Below are 20,000 nucleotides of genomic sequence, written 5' to 3'. Positions count from 1 at the left end.
AGATAGATAGGTGATTCCATTTCCGTATTCTTTTTTTTTCTGCAGCTATGATAATACCAACAGTCTCGTCCACCGTCATCATTATCCCCAACTCATCCCTTCTCCTCTAAATGCTTAATGAACGCAATGATGACGTTGATAGCAATTAGGCAGATGAGCCTGATCGACGACAATGGATAGCGGCTCTCTCCTCTCTCTCTCTCTCTCTCTCTCTCTCTCTCTCCCCTCAGAGGGGAGCCTATGATGATGGTTTGCTGTTGTGATGACTCTGGGGAATATGGTGATGAGAATTAGCACAGCTGAAGGTGATAGAGAAGTGCTGAAAGAATCGTGTAAATGAGAGAGAGAGAGAGAGAGAGAGAGAGAGAGAGAGAGAGAGAGAGAACTGGTGGAAGTGATGGGCCAGTGAGGTGCGATGACTATAAAACCTAATTCTCTCTCTCTCTCTCTCTCTCTCTCTCTCTCTCTCTCTCTCTCTCTCTCTCTCTCTCTCTCTCTCTTTCATGCACGTTCACTCACTCACTAGTGTGACCAAGTAATCAATTTAGTTCTCCATTTTTCCTTTTCCTTTTCCGCTGTTTCACCGGTTACTACTTTTTCTCTCCCAACGAAGAGGGGGAAGAGAATCTCCTCCCCCGTAAACGGCACCTTTCTTTTGTTTTGCGTAAAATCTCGACGTCAGAGAAACAAAGGAAGGCAGAAAGCGCATGCATCTGATTACTCCTTATTAGGATAATGTCTCTCTCTCTCTCCTCTCTCTCTCTCTCTCTCTCTCTCTCTTATTGGTAAAAAGATTCTTATGTAAAAATAGAGGACTTTCTTTGTTTCATTTCCACTTGGAGGCGCACTGTCATTTCACATACTTTTCCCGAACAGTCCAGTTTTGTACTGTATTTGTAATATATGTGTACGACGGGAAAGTAAAATTCTTTCATCAAAAAGAGAGTATTATAATCGCTGAATGAAAACCTTATGTATTTCATTTATATTGAGAGTATTTATATTCTTTGCATTGCAGTCTTGCAAGAGGATAATACAGGTCATACAATATTTGCTTATATATCAGAGCAATGACACTTTGTGTCGAGTCAGGCAGGAGGTCAATCAGTTTTTATTATTTACTTCCAGTTACGAATGAGCGCTTGTTCCTAAATATCCTGAATAAGAAGTCAGTATATACCATACCAGAGCTCTGTAAAGAAAGCTAGGCAGATTTTCATCCCATCAAATAGGTCATTATTATTATTATTATTATTATTATCATTTTACGAAAATTCAGCCTGTAAAGTTATTCTTTGAAGCGATCACTTAACATCTCCGTTTATAGTCCACGCCAGGGAACTTGGTTCGCAAACACTGCTTGCAAGCTACTTTCGATCTTTTTGAAGAAAGGTATTGTTTCTAGTGTGCTTGCAAACAAGGAGTACTGTCATTGTACGGGCTGCTCTAAGAGCAAGAAACCGTGTCAACTCGGTGGCCGGTAATTAAGTCACGGGAAAAAAAGTCACTACTTTGGCTAGAAGAAAAAATCACAGGTAATAAAAAAGACAAATTAATATATGGTGGACGGTAATCAAGTCACATGAAAAAAAATCACAATATTTTTGGGGCGTCGTTCTCTTTTGTGGTATTCACAGTCTTTTGTTTATGTTGATACGGAAATCCCCAACGAGCTTGTCCTAAACAACATCCCGGGTTAAAACATGGCCACCGAGAGAGTGGCCATGGTTAAAACCCTGTGGGCCACTATCGAGGAAAGATTATGGTGACTTTTTTCCCCTTTAACTTTTTTTTTTACTGTAACTTTTTTTCCCGTTACTTTTTTTTTTCTTGCCATTTTTACCTGGATTCGTTAGCAAATAGTTTGCTTAATCTAACAACAAGAGCAAAGCAGCGGTAGCCGTGTCGTGACCTCAGTTGGACACGTGGTGCCTACGATTTAACGATTTGTTGAGTTCTGATGATCAGTATGCCTGTCAGCATGTTCACACATTTTCTTTTTCAATTGTTTACAATCCTTATTGGGAAACTGAAAAAAAAGCCACTTAACAACTCGTTTCCAAACAGGTTATGAACTGTTCAGAAACAATTTGTCAACAATGTTTGCTAGTCAAAGACAGCTGTATGCAGTTTGTAAATAAAGTTGGCTGGTGTGAACTGGACTGCCGTTCCGCTCCCTTCCGGAAATATGTCCTCGCAGTCTTGTCCCGTGGATCCTCGTTTCACCTGAGGGAATTTCCTTGGATTAAATTAACTGTCGACCTCCTTCCAGGAGTAGCCACCGCCGAAATCCCCAGGGAATTACTCGATCTTGCAAGTCTTGACCGAGGAAGGACACCCGAATGGAAAGCTGCGGAACGAAGGGGATTGAAAGAATCGGCGAAAATTCTTCGTATTGCTGGAGTTCCGACAGTGTCCTCCCGGAAGAGCGAGAGGAGATTCCAGCTGTATTTTGACGGCTGTTGCCTTCTACTCAGTACATTTTAAATTCGGAAATGGAGGGACCTTATCCTTTACGTGTTTATGGGGTAGGGTTGAGTTGGGAAAGTTTTTTTTATCGTTATTGCTATCATAATCATTATTATTGTTATTACTATTATTATGAGGCATAAAGGAGACTGAGACTAAAGATGTCTGTCCCCATCTGAAGTTCGTCACAATCCAACATATTTCACGCCTATCTGAAAAATCCCAGGGACGAAATCCCCGAGGTTACCCCCATCTTTCCCAGTTGACCTCGTGGCCTTTCCTCGTGCCGGGAAATTCATTTTATTTATATTTATAAGGCTAAATGTATCTGTCCTGTGCCCGGCTTGAGGAGGAAGGGAGGACCATCGAAAGGCATTCCCGAGAACATAATAAATATGCACCAACGCTTGTCCCGAGGTGGCTCCTGGCTCTTCTTGTCACGTAGCGCTGCTCTGATTAAGATCAACGGAGCGTTTGTGATTGAACTCTTCTGCCCTCGTCTCTGTTGGTTTGCGGTGTTCACAGGTCCACACCAGGTGATTGGATCCATTGCACACCTTTGGTTAGGTTTGTGGTGGGGAAAACCCCCGAACCTAACAACACCAACCAACCGTTCGTGATACTTGAAGCAAGAAGTTTTTCATTTTTTTCCAAAGGTCGATATGGGGGTTTTGCAGGAAGGGAGCCGGTTTTTTTTATAGTTTAAACGTAAGAAGAATTCATGCTGCCATGATGGATGGATGGATGGAATTGCGTCCTTTTAAGCAAGGACATTCTATTGTCCTCTGAAATAAAGCTTCTTGTCGTCTTTGCGTTATTCTGAGAAACTTTATTTGCCTTTTTAGGGCAGAAATTGCCTTTTCTTTCCTACGAAGCAATAAAGACATACATTCCTTTAGAGGAAAAGAGTGACCCTTTTTACCTGGAAGATAACTGGCTCTCTCCACTCAAACCCACGTGACGAGGTTACTCGAGCTGATCGACCGACATCTCATTACCTAAATGTTCGGTTCCCTTTTGCGCCTCTCCCATTTTAGAATGGCTGCGCACTGTTCCAGTCGGAGAAAATGACACTGTTCCTGCACACTGTTCCAGCCGGAGAAAATGGCACTGTTCCTGCACACTGTTCCAGCCGGAGAAAATGAAAATGTTCCTGCGCACTTTTTCAGTCGGAGAAAATGACACTGTTCCTGTGCACTGTTCCAGCCGGAGAAAATGAAAATGTTCCTGCGCACTGTTCCAGCCGAAGAAAATGACACTGTTCCTGCACACTGTTCCAGCCGGAGAAAATGACACTGTTCCTGCGCACTGTTCCAGCCGGAGAAAATGACACTGTTCCATTCCAAGGGAACTATAGTTTTCCTGTTTGCATATCTAGTGACGAAAGCTTTCAGTAAACAGATCATGTGGTTCGGCCTCTCTTTCCTTCTACTTTGCTTCATTCTCTCCTCTCCTACCACTCCTTCCACTGTAGTGCCCACCTCTTAATCATTCATGAAAGTGATACTACAGCTCTGTCCCAATTGTATGAAAAGTATAGTGATCTATTGGGTGCCTGTAGAATATGTCCTTACTTTGTACTTACTCAAGATCAAACAGTTTTAGAAATTATATACCGTTTCCTGTTCTTTGCGAGCACTTTTATCGATTAGAATTGTGACTTTCCCCTTGTTACCTAACATGTCATCGATTGAGCCGTTATTTTTGTATCCATTGGATTTAGTTGAATGTTCTCGCAGAGCTCGTCATCTGAGGAGGTTGATGTATGTTTTCGAGCAGCTTGGGATATACAGTAATGGTGATATGGACCTTCCCTTTTATGTTTCTAAAATGTTTTTGATATATTATTCTCTAAATTAACATGAGATCATTTCACTGTCTGTTATGTAAAGTTATTGAGCTCCTGATTTCTACTTGTTACTTGTCATTCTTCCCGAATCCCTGATGTGCTCTCACTCTCACACTCTACCTTCCTTTCTCTCTCTCCGGTTTCTGCGTCCGTTATTTTTCCTCTTTGTACTCCTACTCTCGTACGTTCCCTCCCTTCCTCATCGCCCCCCCCCCCCCCGCCCCCGTCCTTTACTCTGTGCTCCTTCTTGATAGCTTCTTTGTTCCCCGCAGCTTCCGCTCTGGATTTCGGCCTACTGACCTAGTTCTGTTTCTTATGTTGCTCCTTCTGTTCCGTTTGTTTCTTTCGTCGATGTCCTACTCTGTGTCATTCACCTTTTTGCGCTTTTTCATCCTGTGCTGTTACCTGCATCATTCATGCTCTCATCTTTGCGTCTTTTCGTCCACTTTTATCTTTTACTTCTCAGACACTTTTTTTTTTTTTTTTTTTTACTTTCCACCCATTTTTCTATTTTATTACATTGCATTTTCCTTTATTAAATTCTTTCCTTTCTCTCATCATAGTCATTCTGCCAAGTTCCTCCGTTTTTCCTATTTCTTCCATCGTCTCGCGTGCTTTTCTTCCTCCCCTCTGATTTCTTTTCTACTAATTCTGCATCTTTTTCAAATGAATTTTGTTTCTGTGTCCTGTCTCCTTCACTTTGTAACCTTTCTCTACTCCTCTCCCATCAGTGTTTCGCCAATCTGTCTACTGCTTAACTGGCATTTCTCTTGATCCCTTTTGTCCCTCCGTTTCTTCTTCTCTTCTAAATCGCTCCACTTAACTTTCTCCCTCGTTGTCTCATCAGGGCCGTATTGTAACTTCATCCATGTGATCATCGTACATTATTCCTTCATTAAGGACAACTTTTCTCAGGCCTCTATCTCCGGCCACGTTCCCATGTCCAAGTCCTCTCCTCTCCTCGAATCACATATCTCGTTATGACGTCTTTGCAGTCTGCCTTTTCTCTCCTTCATATCATTATGGCTACTATATTTTGTCTCCCGTCTATTATTCAATAATAATCTCTCCTCTTTTGTCTTGTCATCCATACCATTTCCTTCCCTCGCTTTTCTTATTTTCTTTCATTTTATTTTATTTTATTTGTGCTCAGTCATGTCTTATCAATTCCCTCATTTTACCCTTGTTCTTCTCCTTTCATCTTCGTGAGGATAATTATCATCTGACAGCTGCCCTTTCTTACCTTTTCTCCTTCGTCACATCTTCCTTCCATCACACATTCTTGCCTTCTTGCCTTCTCTCCGTTTTGCCTTCGTTTACAATTGACTATTCCGTTTATCATAATATCTTCTCCGCCTGACTCCATCCTAGCGCGTTCTCAGCGTGGAAAGGTCTCTCTCTCTCTCTCTCTCTCTCTCTCTCTCTCTCTCTCTCTCTCTCTCGCACGAATTTCATTCCTGGCACTCTTATCATTTTTGCCTTTCCCCTTCCCCTTCCCCTTCCAGCAAGAGAGTGTAAATGAGGGCAAATGAGTAGCAATCCTAACGATGTCTTTCTTTCCCCTCTTCCTGTCCCCGAGGCATCACACGAATCCCGCCCCTTCCCCTCCCCTCCCCTCAATTTGCTAATGACGCCAGTTCAATTGGTTATATTTCTCCTTTTCTCTTTTTTCTCTTTCAGGGTTTTTTAGAGGTGGCTGTACTCTCGAAGGTTTGATCATTCTCCTTTGATTCTGTTGTCTCCTTTTCGTCGTCTCTTTATTTTATTTTCGGTTTGTTTGTGTTTGTCTCTCGCTCCCTGATCTGTTGTGTTTGTGTTGTTATGTCACTGAACATGATTGTAGTGTGATCGGATCATATTAGATGTGTTTTTCGTTTTGTTTTCTTTAAATTGCCATTCTGCGTTCATTCATTTGCTGAAGTCGAATTCGTTTTTAGTGAATTGTTTTGAAAGTATGGAAAAGGTTGTTTCTTTTGTTATTTTTGCGTGAGATTGCGTTAGTCATACCTTTCCCCTCTGAAAGAAACTGAGTTGTGTCATGCTTATCATTTATTCTACTCTATTTTATTTTGAGGTAGAGATTCCGCCAGAGAATGACTGTCTTGAAGATGACGTTCGTTATACCCAATGCTTCTTCGGCTCCTCCCTCTCGGCCTTTCGCTTTTTTATTATTGGTTTCTCTTGGCTGACTGTTGTTTTATTGTTATTTTCCCTTTGTTTATTATTATTATTATTATTATTATTATTATTATTATTATTATTATTATTATTATTATTATTATTATTACTGGAGAAACTGCAAGTGAAAATTGTTTATTTGCAACGAGATACAACGATCAGCATTGAAAAGTATATTGCGTTGTATATTCTAACTCTGACCTCTTTGTCTCATTGCAAGTAGATCATTTTTCTTTCAAGTGTCCAGGTTATTATTATGATTAGATACATAATGATTCTTTTATTTCAAGGTTCCAATTTGCTGTCATTCTGATTATTTGTAAACTCCTCTTCCAACTCCCTGTCAGTGTTTTTGTGCTTCATTGCCTTGAGCCTCCCTTAAGTCTTGTTTCCCGGCGTTAATCCCTGTTTAAATCCCCTTCTTATGCATACATGTGGCTAAAATCCGGTCTGTAAGTTATTTTTAATTATTAATCCCAGGATTTCCTCCCCTCACGCAACCAAATTTTGAGGGCTGGATGCGTTGGCCCCTGCCCCCCCTTCAGATTGCTTGTAAGGTATATATACCAGAGACATCAATTGCATGATAGAACGTACGTAGGATTAAACATGTTTCAAGCTGCATATTGTGGACTCAGTTAAGTATTCATAAGTATTCTCTTGTGCACGTTATGATAACACTGATAGTACTAGTATACACGACGTGACCTAAGGTAAGTTAGGGGTTGGATGGCGTTCTCTCACTGCCAAGCATCCTGAGACACGAGTGAAGTTAAGTTTTGCTTCTCTTGTAGTCGGTATTTGTGTATGGACTCATACTTGGCTGTCTGTCTGTTAAAGCTTAGAGATGCTTGGTGTATTTACGATATGAGATCGAGAAGTGTTGACTTTTAAAGAAAATGATAAACCTGCGGTATAGATATTAATTCCTGTTGACGCTACATGTTTATGTTTAGAGTGTATAGAACACTAAGTATAGGAGTATGTTTTGTTTTATTTGCTATTCAGTTTTGTATGTTAATTTTTATCATGATTAAGTATTCATTGCACTTTATATAGTATTTGAGGTGTAATATATATATATATATATATATATATATATATATATATATATATATATATATATATATATATATTGTGACGAAGCGCCAATTATATGGTTACTACACTTACCATTTGTACTTGTTAGAGCAAGAGACTTAATGCCGGGTCGGGGACACCATTTATACTTGGTGCACTGTTTGGTCAAGTACTTGGTTGCTATAGTCAAACTAAAATGTCGTGGTGGTTGACAGAAGGTTTTTCTCGAATTATATCATTCGCAGCTAAGAACATTTGGTCATTTTACCCGTAAAGAAACCGACCTACTTAAACCTAAAACCTCTTGGTAAAGGCGGATTAAGCTCACAGATGAAGTGTTCGCTCCGTATTTATTCCGGATTTTGTTTTCATTTCTTCTAAACGCGACCTGGAGTAACCTTTGCGTGTGTGCTAAAATGGAATATGGACAATAATCAGATGACTTGAAATTATGGCATTATTACAAGATCTATGATTATTATTTCCGAAAAACACACAAAGAAAGGAAAATCATTAAGAACAACCAAAATTACTCTTTCTTTCTTTAAAAAACGAAGTACAGTAAATGACAGATATCAGGTAAAGTCATAAACAAGGGATTAACTTCGAGGCTGAGATTTAAAATGATAAATAGATCTGGCAGATCTGTATTCTTTTCCTGGCCCCGCCCTACCCATCTTAGAATCTCCAAAAGACTTTTCCCATACTTTAACATCTAAAACGATAGTCTATTAAAGCCAAGGTATGATTGACCCTTTGCACCATACAGATGTAGAGATTTGAAAAGAGATAACCTTTTATAATCTTTTAATTGCACTGCCTATCCCAGAGTAAGACTGCCTCCAAACTCCCTATAAGCCAAGTTGATCTTATGAAAGATTTTATCGGGTGTTGGGGTCACTTCTTTAAAGGATTAAAATTCCCGCTTGTATGATTAGGATTTAACACGTCATTATACAGCCATAAAATTCGTTTCGTCATTCATCTTCGTTTATATGTAAGTGCGTTTTGTATATGTACATCGTCACTTACTCGACTCACCATGTAAAGAAAGTACTTACAGACCTGTTCTTCTTCCTGCTTCTCAATGGAAAGAGCGGAAGAAACTGGGATGAGCCCTGGACCGATGTGACGAGAGTTTACGATTGGGCACCTGAAGCTGCCAGTATTCCAGATGTGTGTAAACTATTTATGATAATTTATGATAAGGGAAAATGAATAAAAAAGTAAGAAAGTGTGGGTGGAGGGTCTTGTCTCGCACCATCCGGCACTGAACTTAATGCAGCTTTACTAATAAAACGATGAGATTTTCCCTTTGTCTACAAGGGATAAAGACCTAAACTTTTAGATTCAAATACGAAGCATTCTGAAGACACCTCTCGTCATCCGCCACGACATTTTGGTTCGACTGTAGTTACTTCACAACAGCCAGACGCCTGAACCTCCAACACAAATAAAAAACGACTGAATACTCTATAGGTAACAATGATCCCCTTATAGAACTTATTAATCATGTAAGAAATCGGACTATGTTCATTAAAACAGGTGTGAGGTAATCTTAATGAAAGGGCATGACTCCTTCAACAATTTTGAAAGTCTAAGTATTTCCCTGGTTGTAACTCACTTAAGTAAAGTTGAAGGAAGACAGTACAGTTTCCACTGTATACTTCTACCTAAATAAAGATAAAAGATATACCAGTCGTAAATGAAACACTCATAAAAATTTTAAATAAAAAATTTTATTTCTAAATTCAAAAATTATAAGTGAAAGTCACAATCTCAGGAAAATTTGCTATTACTTAAAAAGAAAAGGTTTAATTAATTCTTGAATTAATCATTAAACAAAATCAAACCAAAATTATCAATTTTATCTAGAAAATTAAATAGTCAAAAAATTAAATTATTCAAGTAAAATTTGAAAGGAAATATAAGTAAATTCCTACTGATTCACAAGTGATAGAACAAAAGAATTATATAATAAAAAATATTCAAATTAATTAAACAATATGAGAGTATAAAAACATTGAATAATATAGAAAAGCATTAAAAGCAATGACATTACAAACATTAAACATATAACACATAAACACTTCAAAATAATCAAACACAAATAAAAAAATGTTCAATGTGTAAAAATGGAATACATAAATTCTTCTGGGTGCACTCATGCACTCAACATTTGTAAAACACCATACCTTTTACCACTGCAGTTTCACTCAAAAAGAGAGGCCTGTAACTATCTTCAACGCTTGTGGCGCCACACCAAAATAATAGTAACACTATGTTATTATTACGTTACTAAGAAATTAAACAGAGCCAGTAATATCAAGTGACAAACTATATATATATATATTATAATAACTATATATATACTATATATATAATATATAGATATATATATATATACATATACAAACTATATATATATATATATATATATATATAGAAGAGAGAGAGAGAGAAGAAGAGAGAGAGAGAGAGAGAGAGAGAGGAGACATAAGCCTCCTTTATGCACATAGCTAAATCTCAAAGTAGAATGAATCGTTCTATATGCGTATGTGGGCGTATGGGGCCATCCATAAACAAATGCATTTGCGACGAAAACATGTTCCATCATCTCAGCGTCGTCATGGAATTTTCCAATTCACAACTAACAACTATGAGTCAACAAGCCCTCTTTTGATAAATTGAAAGAGATAAGAATTAATTTATCAGTGATAATGACCAGTTTCACATCAAAGACTGCAATTATAAAAGTAAAACAAAATGATATTGGTGTATGAAAAATTCCAGAATAATCTGATGCAATATCGAGAGATTCTTATGTGATCATGTACGTGAATGAACACCCAACTGTGTTCGTTACAGGATCACTTAGCACGATAGAAAATTAGCTGGCTCATCCATTTTCAAGCAGGGAAAAACAACCACCTCCTCTCAGTGTTTACGCTACTACCTTCTATAGCTAACTCCACCCTCTCTCTTTCTCTCTCTCTTTGCGTGTTAGTTACGTTATGTTTCTTCTCAACACTGAATTATACATTATTTAAACATATTATCCTCAGGCCAACTTAAATATGGGGATCTAAACATAAAAATATTCATTTTACAACACTATACAAAGTTATGAGGGGAATTTATTGTATTATGAAACCCACAGCATAAGATTCCTCCCCAGAAGATTAGTTATCCCAGGGTTGAATCCAACAATTCAAAATGGGATAAACAATCGGCAACTACATTGTTCTTACCAGATGTGTGCTCAACTTTTAAATTATACAGTTGCAAGCACAAAGACCACCTTGTTAACCTCTGGTTATGATTCTTCATCTGCTGTATAAATGGCAGGAGATTGTGATCAGACAACACTAAAACTTCTTCGTTCCTAGGTCGGTTCACATACTCTTCAAACTTTTTCAATGTCATGACTAAGGCTAGAGTTTGCTTTTTAATTGTGGAGTAAATTTTCTTATGCTTTTTCAGTTTCAATGTTCTTATGTTTTTTCAGTTTTGAAGACAGGAAGACAGGAAACACACAGGATTAAAAGCATGAACTTGTATCACAAATTTCTTATTAGTGGGCATGAACTCGTATCACAAATTTCTTATTAAAATCTGGAGCTTGAAGCACTGGTCTTGAAGTTAAAATGGCTTTTACCCTCTCAAAGGATTTTTGACACTCTGGAGTCCAAACAAACTTAGCTTTGGGAATAGTTAAGTCTGTCAAGGGAGCTACTACAACTGAGAAATTTAGACAGAAACGATGACAGAATCCAACCATCCCCAAAAATCCTTGTAGCTGCTTCCTGTTAGTAGGAAGCAGACAAATAAGGAAACGGATTCAACATAATATGTTAACATTTTAAAAAGCAATGTTAACATGTCTGTAAAACATCAAATGAGGCTATAAACAGTTGTGTTGATGGCAGCTGGGTATTTCGAGTGGGAACTGTCCTTTTTGCTAAAAGGTATTTTAAAGTTTTTAGGTCAGTTTCAGTGTTTACTCGTCCAACAACTTTAAAACTTTTCTATTCTGTGTAGGTTTTATATGTTTTCGATTGATTTCTTATGTTGGAATGTTTAGGGTTGGACAGCCTACTACCAGTTCAAAAACTAAGTCTTCTATGTGCTGCTGTGCAAATCCTCAGTAGCCTACTCGTGCATCCAACAGAGGTGCCACGATCACATCGCGGCCCCTATACTTAGTATAATTACTTGCACACAACATTCGAAGACAAGAGGGACTGAGACGCTCCTTCAAGTGAAACATTGACTCCATCGTTAGTGGGTTTTTTTAAAACAAGTTTAAGGTCTGTAGGAGGGAGAACCTTTTGAAATATATGTAGACATTTCCCCCTAAAAATGCTATTATGTATGAAAGGAAAAGTAACATACATTTTCATTTTTGGTGCAGTAAGGATCATTGATGGTTTATTTATTTTTTCTTTCAGCATTTTCCTTAGAGCCCTTGAAAACAACCTTTACGGAAACCAGTTGTCTAAAATAATATTTCGTCAGGATAAGAAATTCTTGGTGGAAGACAAACCATTTGGACGATGAGTTAAAAGCCCTGTGGAATATAGTCGAGATAGCATTAATATTGACGTTAAAATAAAAGCAAAAAAAACAGAGCTGTAAAAATTTATACCACGTCCTGTAAAAACATGATACCTAACAACTCCAGTGTAAAAGCCGTGGTTATCCCTCGAAACAAGAAAGGGGTCCAAAAGAGATTGTTTATTAATAACTGTCTCCTTGTTCCTAGGTAAACTTGAGTTGGTGGGCTGTCTGCTAACAAATTCTAAAAATGCATCAGTATCATAAGGAGTGAAAGCTTCAAGGGCAATCATCCATCATGCTCTTCTCCAGGGAGACCAGAAATATGTTAGTAAAGGTGGGGCCAAACGGTGACCTCATAGCAACGTCTTCCACTCGTTTGCACAACATAGGTGGTGTCCAGCACGGCCAGGTCTAAATTTGTCTAAGGAGTGTCTTGTTAAAAAGAATAAAAAGAGAACCTGAATCGGGAGATAATTTACTTAAAATAATCTCTATGGTGTCCTCCATACGGACATTGGTGATGAGAGAGTCTACCTCAAGGCTCGCTATGAATAGATTTGAAGCTTAGCACACAACCTTTTTCTGAAATTTGGCAGATTTCATTAAGGTGAAGTTATTCTTACTCAGAGGCTGACACAGGAACGACAAACTTCTCCATCTTCTATTTCCGGGGCATTACATAATGATAAAATAGGTCTTAGGGAGACTCCGTCCTTGAGTATTTTAGGGAGTCCACATAAACTACCAAATGAGGACTCTGAAGAAAATAACTCCTGAATAAATATATATATAATATATATATATATATATATAAATATAATATATATTATATATGTAATATTATAATAAATATATATACATATATATATAATATATATATATATATATATATATGTGTGTGTGTGTGTGTGTGTGTGTGTGTGTGTGTGTGTGTGTGTGTATAAATAAATAAATAATTAGCCTTTTCCTGTTTGGCTTTGACATTTGAAGAAGTATTACACGTCCAATAAAAAAAGTTAAGTATATCTTAGTTTTACCAGACCACTGAGCTGACTAACACCTCTCCTAGGGCTGGCCCGAAGGATTGGATAATTTTACGTGGCTAGAAACCAATTGGTTACCTAGCAACGGGACCTACAGCTTATTGTGGGAACTGAACCACATTATATCGAGAAATGAATTTCTATCACCAGAAATAAATTCCTCTGGTTCCCCTTTGCCCCAGCCGAGAATCGAACTTCGGACCAACGGATTGGTAGCCGAGCGCGAGATCCACTCGTCCAACGAGGAACTACACGTCATATTCCTGAGGCTAGAGGGCGGCCACTTGGTATGTTGATCCACCTTCCAGTCATCAAACATACAACGAAATTGCAGCCCTCTAGCCTGAGTAGGTTTTAGTTCATTTAAGGTTAAAGTTAGCCATAAACGTGCCTCTGGCACCACTACAGGTACCGATAATACAGTCTACAACAGGGCCGTAGCTGAAATTTTCATGGACCATGGCTGAGAGTTTTATGGACCGTGGCTGAAAGTTTATACAGCATTATGGGTATTACAGAAAACTCGATTACGCCAAAGAAACTTGGGCACATTTTTTGCATGTTTTATTCTTTCATTTTACTTCTTCAAAATTCTGGGAATCTAAAAATGTCATCGGTAAAGGCTTTGCCGAAGTCAGTCTTTCTTGCATCTGCTATTCACTTTCACTCTCTGGGTCACTCTTTCTCTTGACAGAATAACCACATGTCACACCTCAGAAGATATGTTGTAATAGCTCTCTCTCTCTCTCTCTCTCTCTCTCTCTCTCTCTCGTGACAGCCGGTAGCAATTTGCCTGTTAGAGTTGATTAGAGACCATGAGCGGTTTTTTTCAGTTGGTAGCTCAAAAGTGGATGGAGTTCGTTGTACTCCGGGATATATTGCTTTTGCCGCTTTGTTTAATCTGTTTCATTTTTCTCAAATAATTATTATTGTCTTTGCTTTTGGTTGCATTTGAAGGGGATAATATTACTGTAACTGCATTAGTAATGGTCCTAGTGATAGTAGCAGTATCTCCATGAAGATCATTACTTACGATTAGCTCTGTATTGGTATTCTTTACCCTTCTTATAAATATTTTGATCAATACACAATCACGTGTGGAGCAGAAATAAATTTCTGACTCACATCAGGATCGAACCCAGGTCTTTCAATTGAAAGACGAGACCGCTGACAACCGGGCCAGTTAGCCTGCTTCATTTGTGACTTGTGTGGCTTAGTTGGCAGCGGTCTCGTCTTACAGTTGAAAGACCTGGGTTTGATCCTGATGTGAGTCAGAAATATATATATATATATATAATATATATATATATATATATATAGGATATATATATATATATATATATATATATATATATAGATATATATATAAAATAATATATATATATATATACTATATATATATATATACTATATATATATATATATATATATAGCGTGTAGCGTGTATGTGTGTGCGTGTGCGAGCGCGTGTGTATATTAGGAACGATACTCATTCAATAGTCATGTACAGTTCGTGATGAATATTTTGGAGGTGGAAAGGATATGCCAATTACTTGATGTTCCACTATTATTATTATTATTGTTATTATTATTATTATTATTATTATTATTATTATTATTATTATTATTATTATTATTATTATTATTCAGAAAATGACCCCTATTTATATGGAAAAAGCCCCCAGGTGCCCTGACTTGAAATTCAAGCTTCCAAACAATATGGTATTCACTGGAAAGAGGTAAGGGAGGTGAAGGGACATACAGAAAGAAGAGATCTCACTTATAAGACATTTATGATCATTATTCACGGTTGAATTTATTACTTTCATATTTCTTATTTTCGTAACGAGTTTATACTTTGCTCCTTTTTCATTATGTTTATCATTTTCTTGTCTCATTTTTCTGTCAACATTGTCTGTTATCTATATTTGCCTAACGTAATGATTATTACTTTGATCAGAGAATCACAGTCTTATTGATCAACATTTTTATTGCATATTCGACGCATAATTTTGCCATTTTTTTCCGCAAAAAGTAAGGGGGGAAATCCCGTTAATACGGCATCTATTTAACTTATGAGCAAGGACCAATCATTCAGTTCTCTTGTTATTCCATAGAAGACTTTTAGTTGAGCAGAGTTCAGAGAACTGTGAGAAAACCGATGTAGTTAGTCAAGGAGTGGGCGAGTCTATGGAATTGCCTGGAAAGATATAGCGAAACTTCCAGACAGGAAAAGTTTTTTGTTTGCGTTTTTCCGATATCTCTGTTATAGTGTTTTAAGATTTTTTTTTAGCCAAAAAATGTCTAAATGTATTCAAATATATTGCGGTGACATCATCCGACTTTTTTAATGTAATTTCTTTGTCTTTGTTTATTCAATCGCATTGTTATTGGAGTTCCATTATGTCATTTTCTTTTGAGCTCTTCCCTGGAAGGGCAACGAGGCAAATTCCTCGTTCTCGTCATCCATTCAGGAAAGAGAAACGACGCCTGGGGCAAAAGGTGGCGGTAGTAGACCGCCCTTGAAAAATGTGAAGGCTATGGTAATGGGAAAGCAAGACGGAAGTAGATGATCAGTATTGCCAGGACGCATATTTATGATCTGTGTTAAGACTCGTCTTATGGGAGAAAATAGGACCAATCAGCGTTCAGAATTCGCTTGAGGCAATGACGTCATTATCCTAGCATTCACTCTTAAGCTGGTATCACACTAGTCATTTCTTGCTCGTGGTTTTGGCCAGCATCCAGCCGATGCTCGCGAGCAAAAGTGTTGTATCGTCACACTAGGAACTCGTGGTTTCGAGGAGCCGTAGGAAAAAGTAAACAAAACTGATCAGCTGATATCATCATGGCGCCCAGAAATTGTCGGACTGTTGCAAGATGCGCTGCAGTGGTTTATTTCTCGGAAACTTACGTGAATGCAAGAGTAACAAAAAACGTTTGTGGGTTCAAGAGTGGCTCAGGAGAGTACGTCCTATCAGCAGCAGCCATCTTGTTTGTTTACACTATGCTGTGGCTCGCGGCTCGTGCTGGCTGCTTCCCGTCCTGTTCGGAAGCAAGAATCTCGAGCTAAAAGCTCCCGGTTTTTCATTCTTGGCAGCAACGGCTCGCTGCTCGAGAAAAAAATGCCTAGTGTGAGGCCAGCTTTACTGAGTGTACGATAATTATCCCTAGTACTTTATATTTTCATTATTCTTGAATGACAGTTTTATATGCATGCTACGAGATTTATCGATCAGTTTATTTATGAAATAGTTGTGTTGCCTAAAAGTACTCCTTTTATAAAAATCTAGTTTAATGAATAATGAAAACCGATGAAGTATAACACTTTTATATGCAATTTGTATGATTCATTGCACGGCTCTCGAATGTATTCGGTTTGTAAGAAAACAGACGATTATTAATATTGTACCATTTTATTTACGGCAACTTGTAAATTTTTAGGGGTTAACGACATTATAACAGTAAATCGCTAGGCAATATCAAAATCCTTTTGAATTATTTATATTCTACTTTAGGGATTCTCACTCGGGACCTTGCAACCTTCTTATGGCCATGCAGTAATTAAGGAATCGAAAGATGTGGCAATTTGCTGAAAAAACCAATAGTTATATACTTCCTTGATGAGTAGCAACAAGACTGCAAAAATCCACTCTCTCGCCCCCTTTTTTTTTTTAATTAAAAACTAACCTAACTACTACTAGACCATTCTAGCCTATCAAAACTGAGTCGATGAGGAGCGTGTCTTGAACCAAGGAACACGCCGAGGAAGGCTTTTCGTTATCCAAAACAGGTTAAAACCTACCTAACTAATTTATGGCAACTAGTCACTGGATTTCAAAATTCAGGGCACTAGCCTTGTGTAAACTAACCACACATTTATAACCAGATCTTCACAGGCTCAGGCTAACTTTAATTATAGTCACTAACCTATGGCTACTGGTCATTGGATTTTCAAAATTCAGGATACTAGTCTAACTTCACCACACTTTTCTAACCTAAACTCCAGGGGCTAACTGGTCACTAACCTAGCCTATAGCCACTGGTCATTGATTTTCAAAACTTAGGGCACTAGTCTAACCTGACCAAACCTTTATAACTGAATCCTCATGGGCTAACTGGTCACTAACCTATGGCCACTGGTCATTGTATTTCAAAGCTTGCTGCACCAGCCTAACCTAACCACACCTTTATGACCTAACCGTTATGGGCTAACTGGTCACTAACATATAGCTACAGGTACCCCACCTGAAAATTTGTCACCCAAGAAACACCCACCTGTAGAATCATCACCCTGAAGGACCTTGGGGTGATAATTCTACAGGTGATCTGGTATAAATATTTTTGTATGTCTAAGTTATGTACGACTACCTTGGGTAGTCTCTTCTCATAGTAATAAGCTTTTTTGTTCACTAGGCTTAGGTCAAGTCTATGTTGACTAATCAAGTAGGTTACACATTGTTTTTCCAGAACTCCAAGCTCCCTGGATAATTCGATGACAGTCCAGATTTCTTAACAAATTTTTCATATTAGCCCTAATATTCATGTGAATACAAGACTGCACAAATGAATTGTCGCCTCTTTTTAACTTTTATTCTTAGCGCAACCTAAACTAACCTATCCTAACTCAACATAACCTAGCCTAACCTAACTAGACCTAAGACTATTTATTGGCCTTATTCCAACCTATATAAACTTTACTTCTTTTCTTGTTCCATTTTTACCATCTTAAGGCCTGTCCACACGACCGGGCCTGATCGGCGTGCTCCGGGGTTGACGGGCAAATTCTGGCGGGCTTACCTGTGAATGTTGTCCACACGGGTGAGGCGATGGAGAGGTGGGCGTGCCCGACGATGCCAGTAGTGTGTTCAGTGCGGTACGATAAACATGGTGCCTACCGTAAAGAAGAATATATTGTGTAGCATGATAATTGCTTTGTGTGTGATGAAAAAGAAGAAAAAGAAGAGAATATGGTGCAAAGAATGGCTCAGCAAAAGAAATGTATATGGTTAACGTACATCTGCCAGGTTCGAAGCTCAAGCCATCGGGCACCACCATGGTGATTTTGCTACAAGACCCTTTGGGCAATTTGACGGTTTGCCCGTCAAGTGTGCCCGTTAGAGGGGAGGTCCGCCGATCAGGCCTTTAATGTCCACGATCTAACTTGTTTGTTTCAAATCACTGAATGACCTTGTGGTCCCAATTCTTGGCACAAGCCTAAATCCAATATTCAGTTAAATTCAATTTTTAATGCGTTCTTAATGAAATCATCGTAATTAATTTAATGTTTGAAAAAGGCTATCTGTTGTATGTGGATATCTTTTTTATTAGAGTACATGTTTACACATTTCAGTTCCATCGAGATGCAATTCACACTAGTTAATTGACATTGATTTAAATACAACAAAATATTTTTCCAATATATAGAGATATCAATACCTAGATTACTTAATTGGCTGGCAAATAGCAATAGGATTGAGGAGGAGAGACCTCTCTTATTTATTTCTTAAAACAGGAATCTCAAACATCCTACAGACTTGGACTCGCATTACCAAGCAAAGTTCAAGACTTTTAACATATTTTTCAAATATGAATTTTCCGTGTATTTAATGGTGATAGTTTGATTTCTTGTGATAATGGCCCCTTAAAAACAATATATATATATATATATAATATAGATATATATATATATATATATATATATATATGTGTGTACTGTGTAAAAGTGTATTTGGCTGCAATTACTTCATGCACTTATGAGGGAGCCTTTGTCATGAAATTTATTGACATATTTCTTGTTTCATAACACATGCATAATTCTTTATCCCTAGTAAATCTCTGTTCAATATATACAGTATATAATGCAGTTTTAACAACCTTTCTCAATTAGGCTATATGTGGACCCGAGAAAAGAAGGGGCGTGACTGGGACAGATTTTGTACCCTTGACGCCTTTTTTCGCCAAATGTGTGATGATTTTAAACAGAATTGTAGGTGCAATTAGTGTCTCAAGTACAGGTGCAGAAAGTTCTTTTAGTAGGCTTAAGTTGATGAAAAATTATCTTAAGTCTACAATGACCGATGACCGTTTGTCAGGCATTGCCCCCAATCAATACTGAAAGGGATAAAAGCTGAATCAATTGACTTTGAAGCAGTGATCATACGATTTAGTAAAAGAAAGTTTAATCTATAATGTGTATATGTATTATGCAGTATATATATATATATATATATATATATATATATATATATATATATATATATATATATATATATATATATATATATATATATATATATACATACACCTAATGTAGCACGAAGGAACACGTGCTTGAGAATATCCTTAAATCCACGGTAGAGCTCGAGAATGTAGAAATAAACTACGAAAACACTTGTTCAATTCAAAATCCCACTTTCACTCACCTATATATATATATATATATATATATATATATATATATATATATATATATATAATACATATATATATAATTTTTTTCTATTCACAGATATTAAGCTACAAAATGTCGTTTAATATCTAATTTACTCTCCCCCAGGAGTAATATACCCCCTAGGCGGAGTTATCATTGATAAGCGCTTCGTCACTAGTAGTATTCGAACTGCGGGCCGTTTGGGAAGAGATTACGCACTGTGACGGTCTTACCAGGGAAGATCCAAAGATTATTCTTTGGATATTGTTACCAGTGAGCTATCAAGGGAATCTTCCGAGTGGCGAGGCGCTTATCAGTTTTAATTCCCCTTGGCGGTATTTTATTCCTAAGATAGAGTGAGCTGTATTTTAAAGGGTATTCTCAACTT

The 20,000-nt window shown here is 37.6% G+C and overlaps 1 protein-coding gene across 4 annotated transcripts in view; it reads left to right on the top strand.

Annotated features, from left to right (window-relative positions):
* Window positions 1-20,000, top strand: part of LOC135202557 (uncharacterized) — a 536,989-nt gene that overhangs the window by 352,849 nt on the left and 164,140 nt on the right. For 2 of the 4 annotated variants that reach the window (XM_064232037.1, XM_064232035.1), the window contains exon 3: window positions 5,999-6,028. The exons of the other annotated variants lie outside the window; for them this stretch is intronic. In XM_064232037.1, the coding sequence (XP_064088107.1) occupies window positions 5,999-6,028 (30 nt within the window). The remainder of the gene's footprint in view (window positions 1-5,998; window positions 6,029-20,000) is intronic. 4 annotated transcript variants of the gene reach the window in all.

The sequence above is a fragment of the Macrobrachium nipponense genome, chromosome 30 (genome assembly GCF_015104395.2).
Source record: "Macrobrachium nipponense isolate FS-2020 chromosome 30, ASM1510439v2, whole genome shotgun sequence".
NCBI classification, from domain to species: Eukaryota; Metazoa; Arthropoda; class Malacostraca; order Decapoda; family Palaemonidae; genus Macrobrachium; species Macrobrachium nipponense.
Note: the sequence above shows the minus strand (reverse complement) of the source record. Positions and strands in the feature narration are given on the sequence as shown.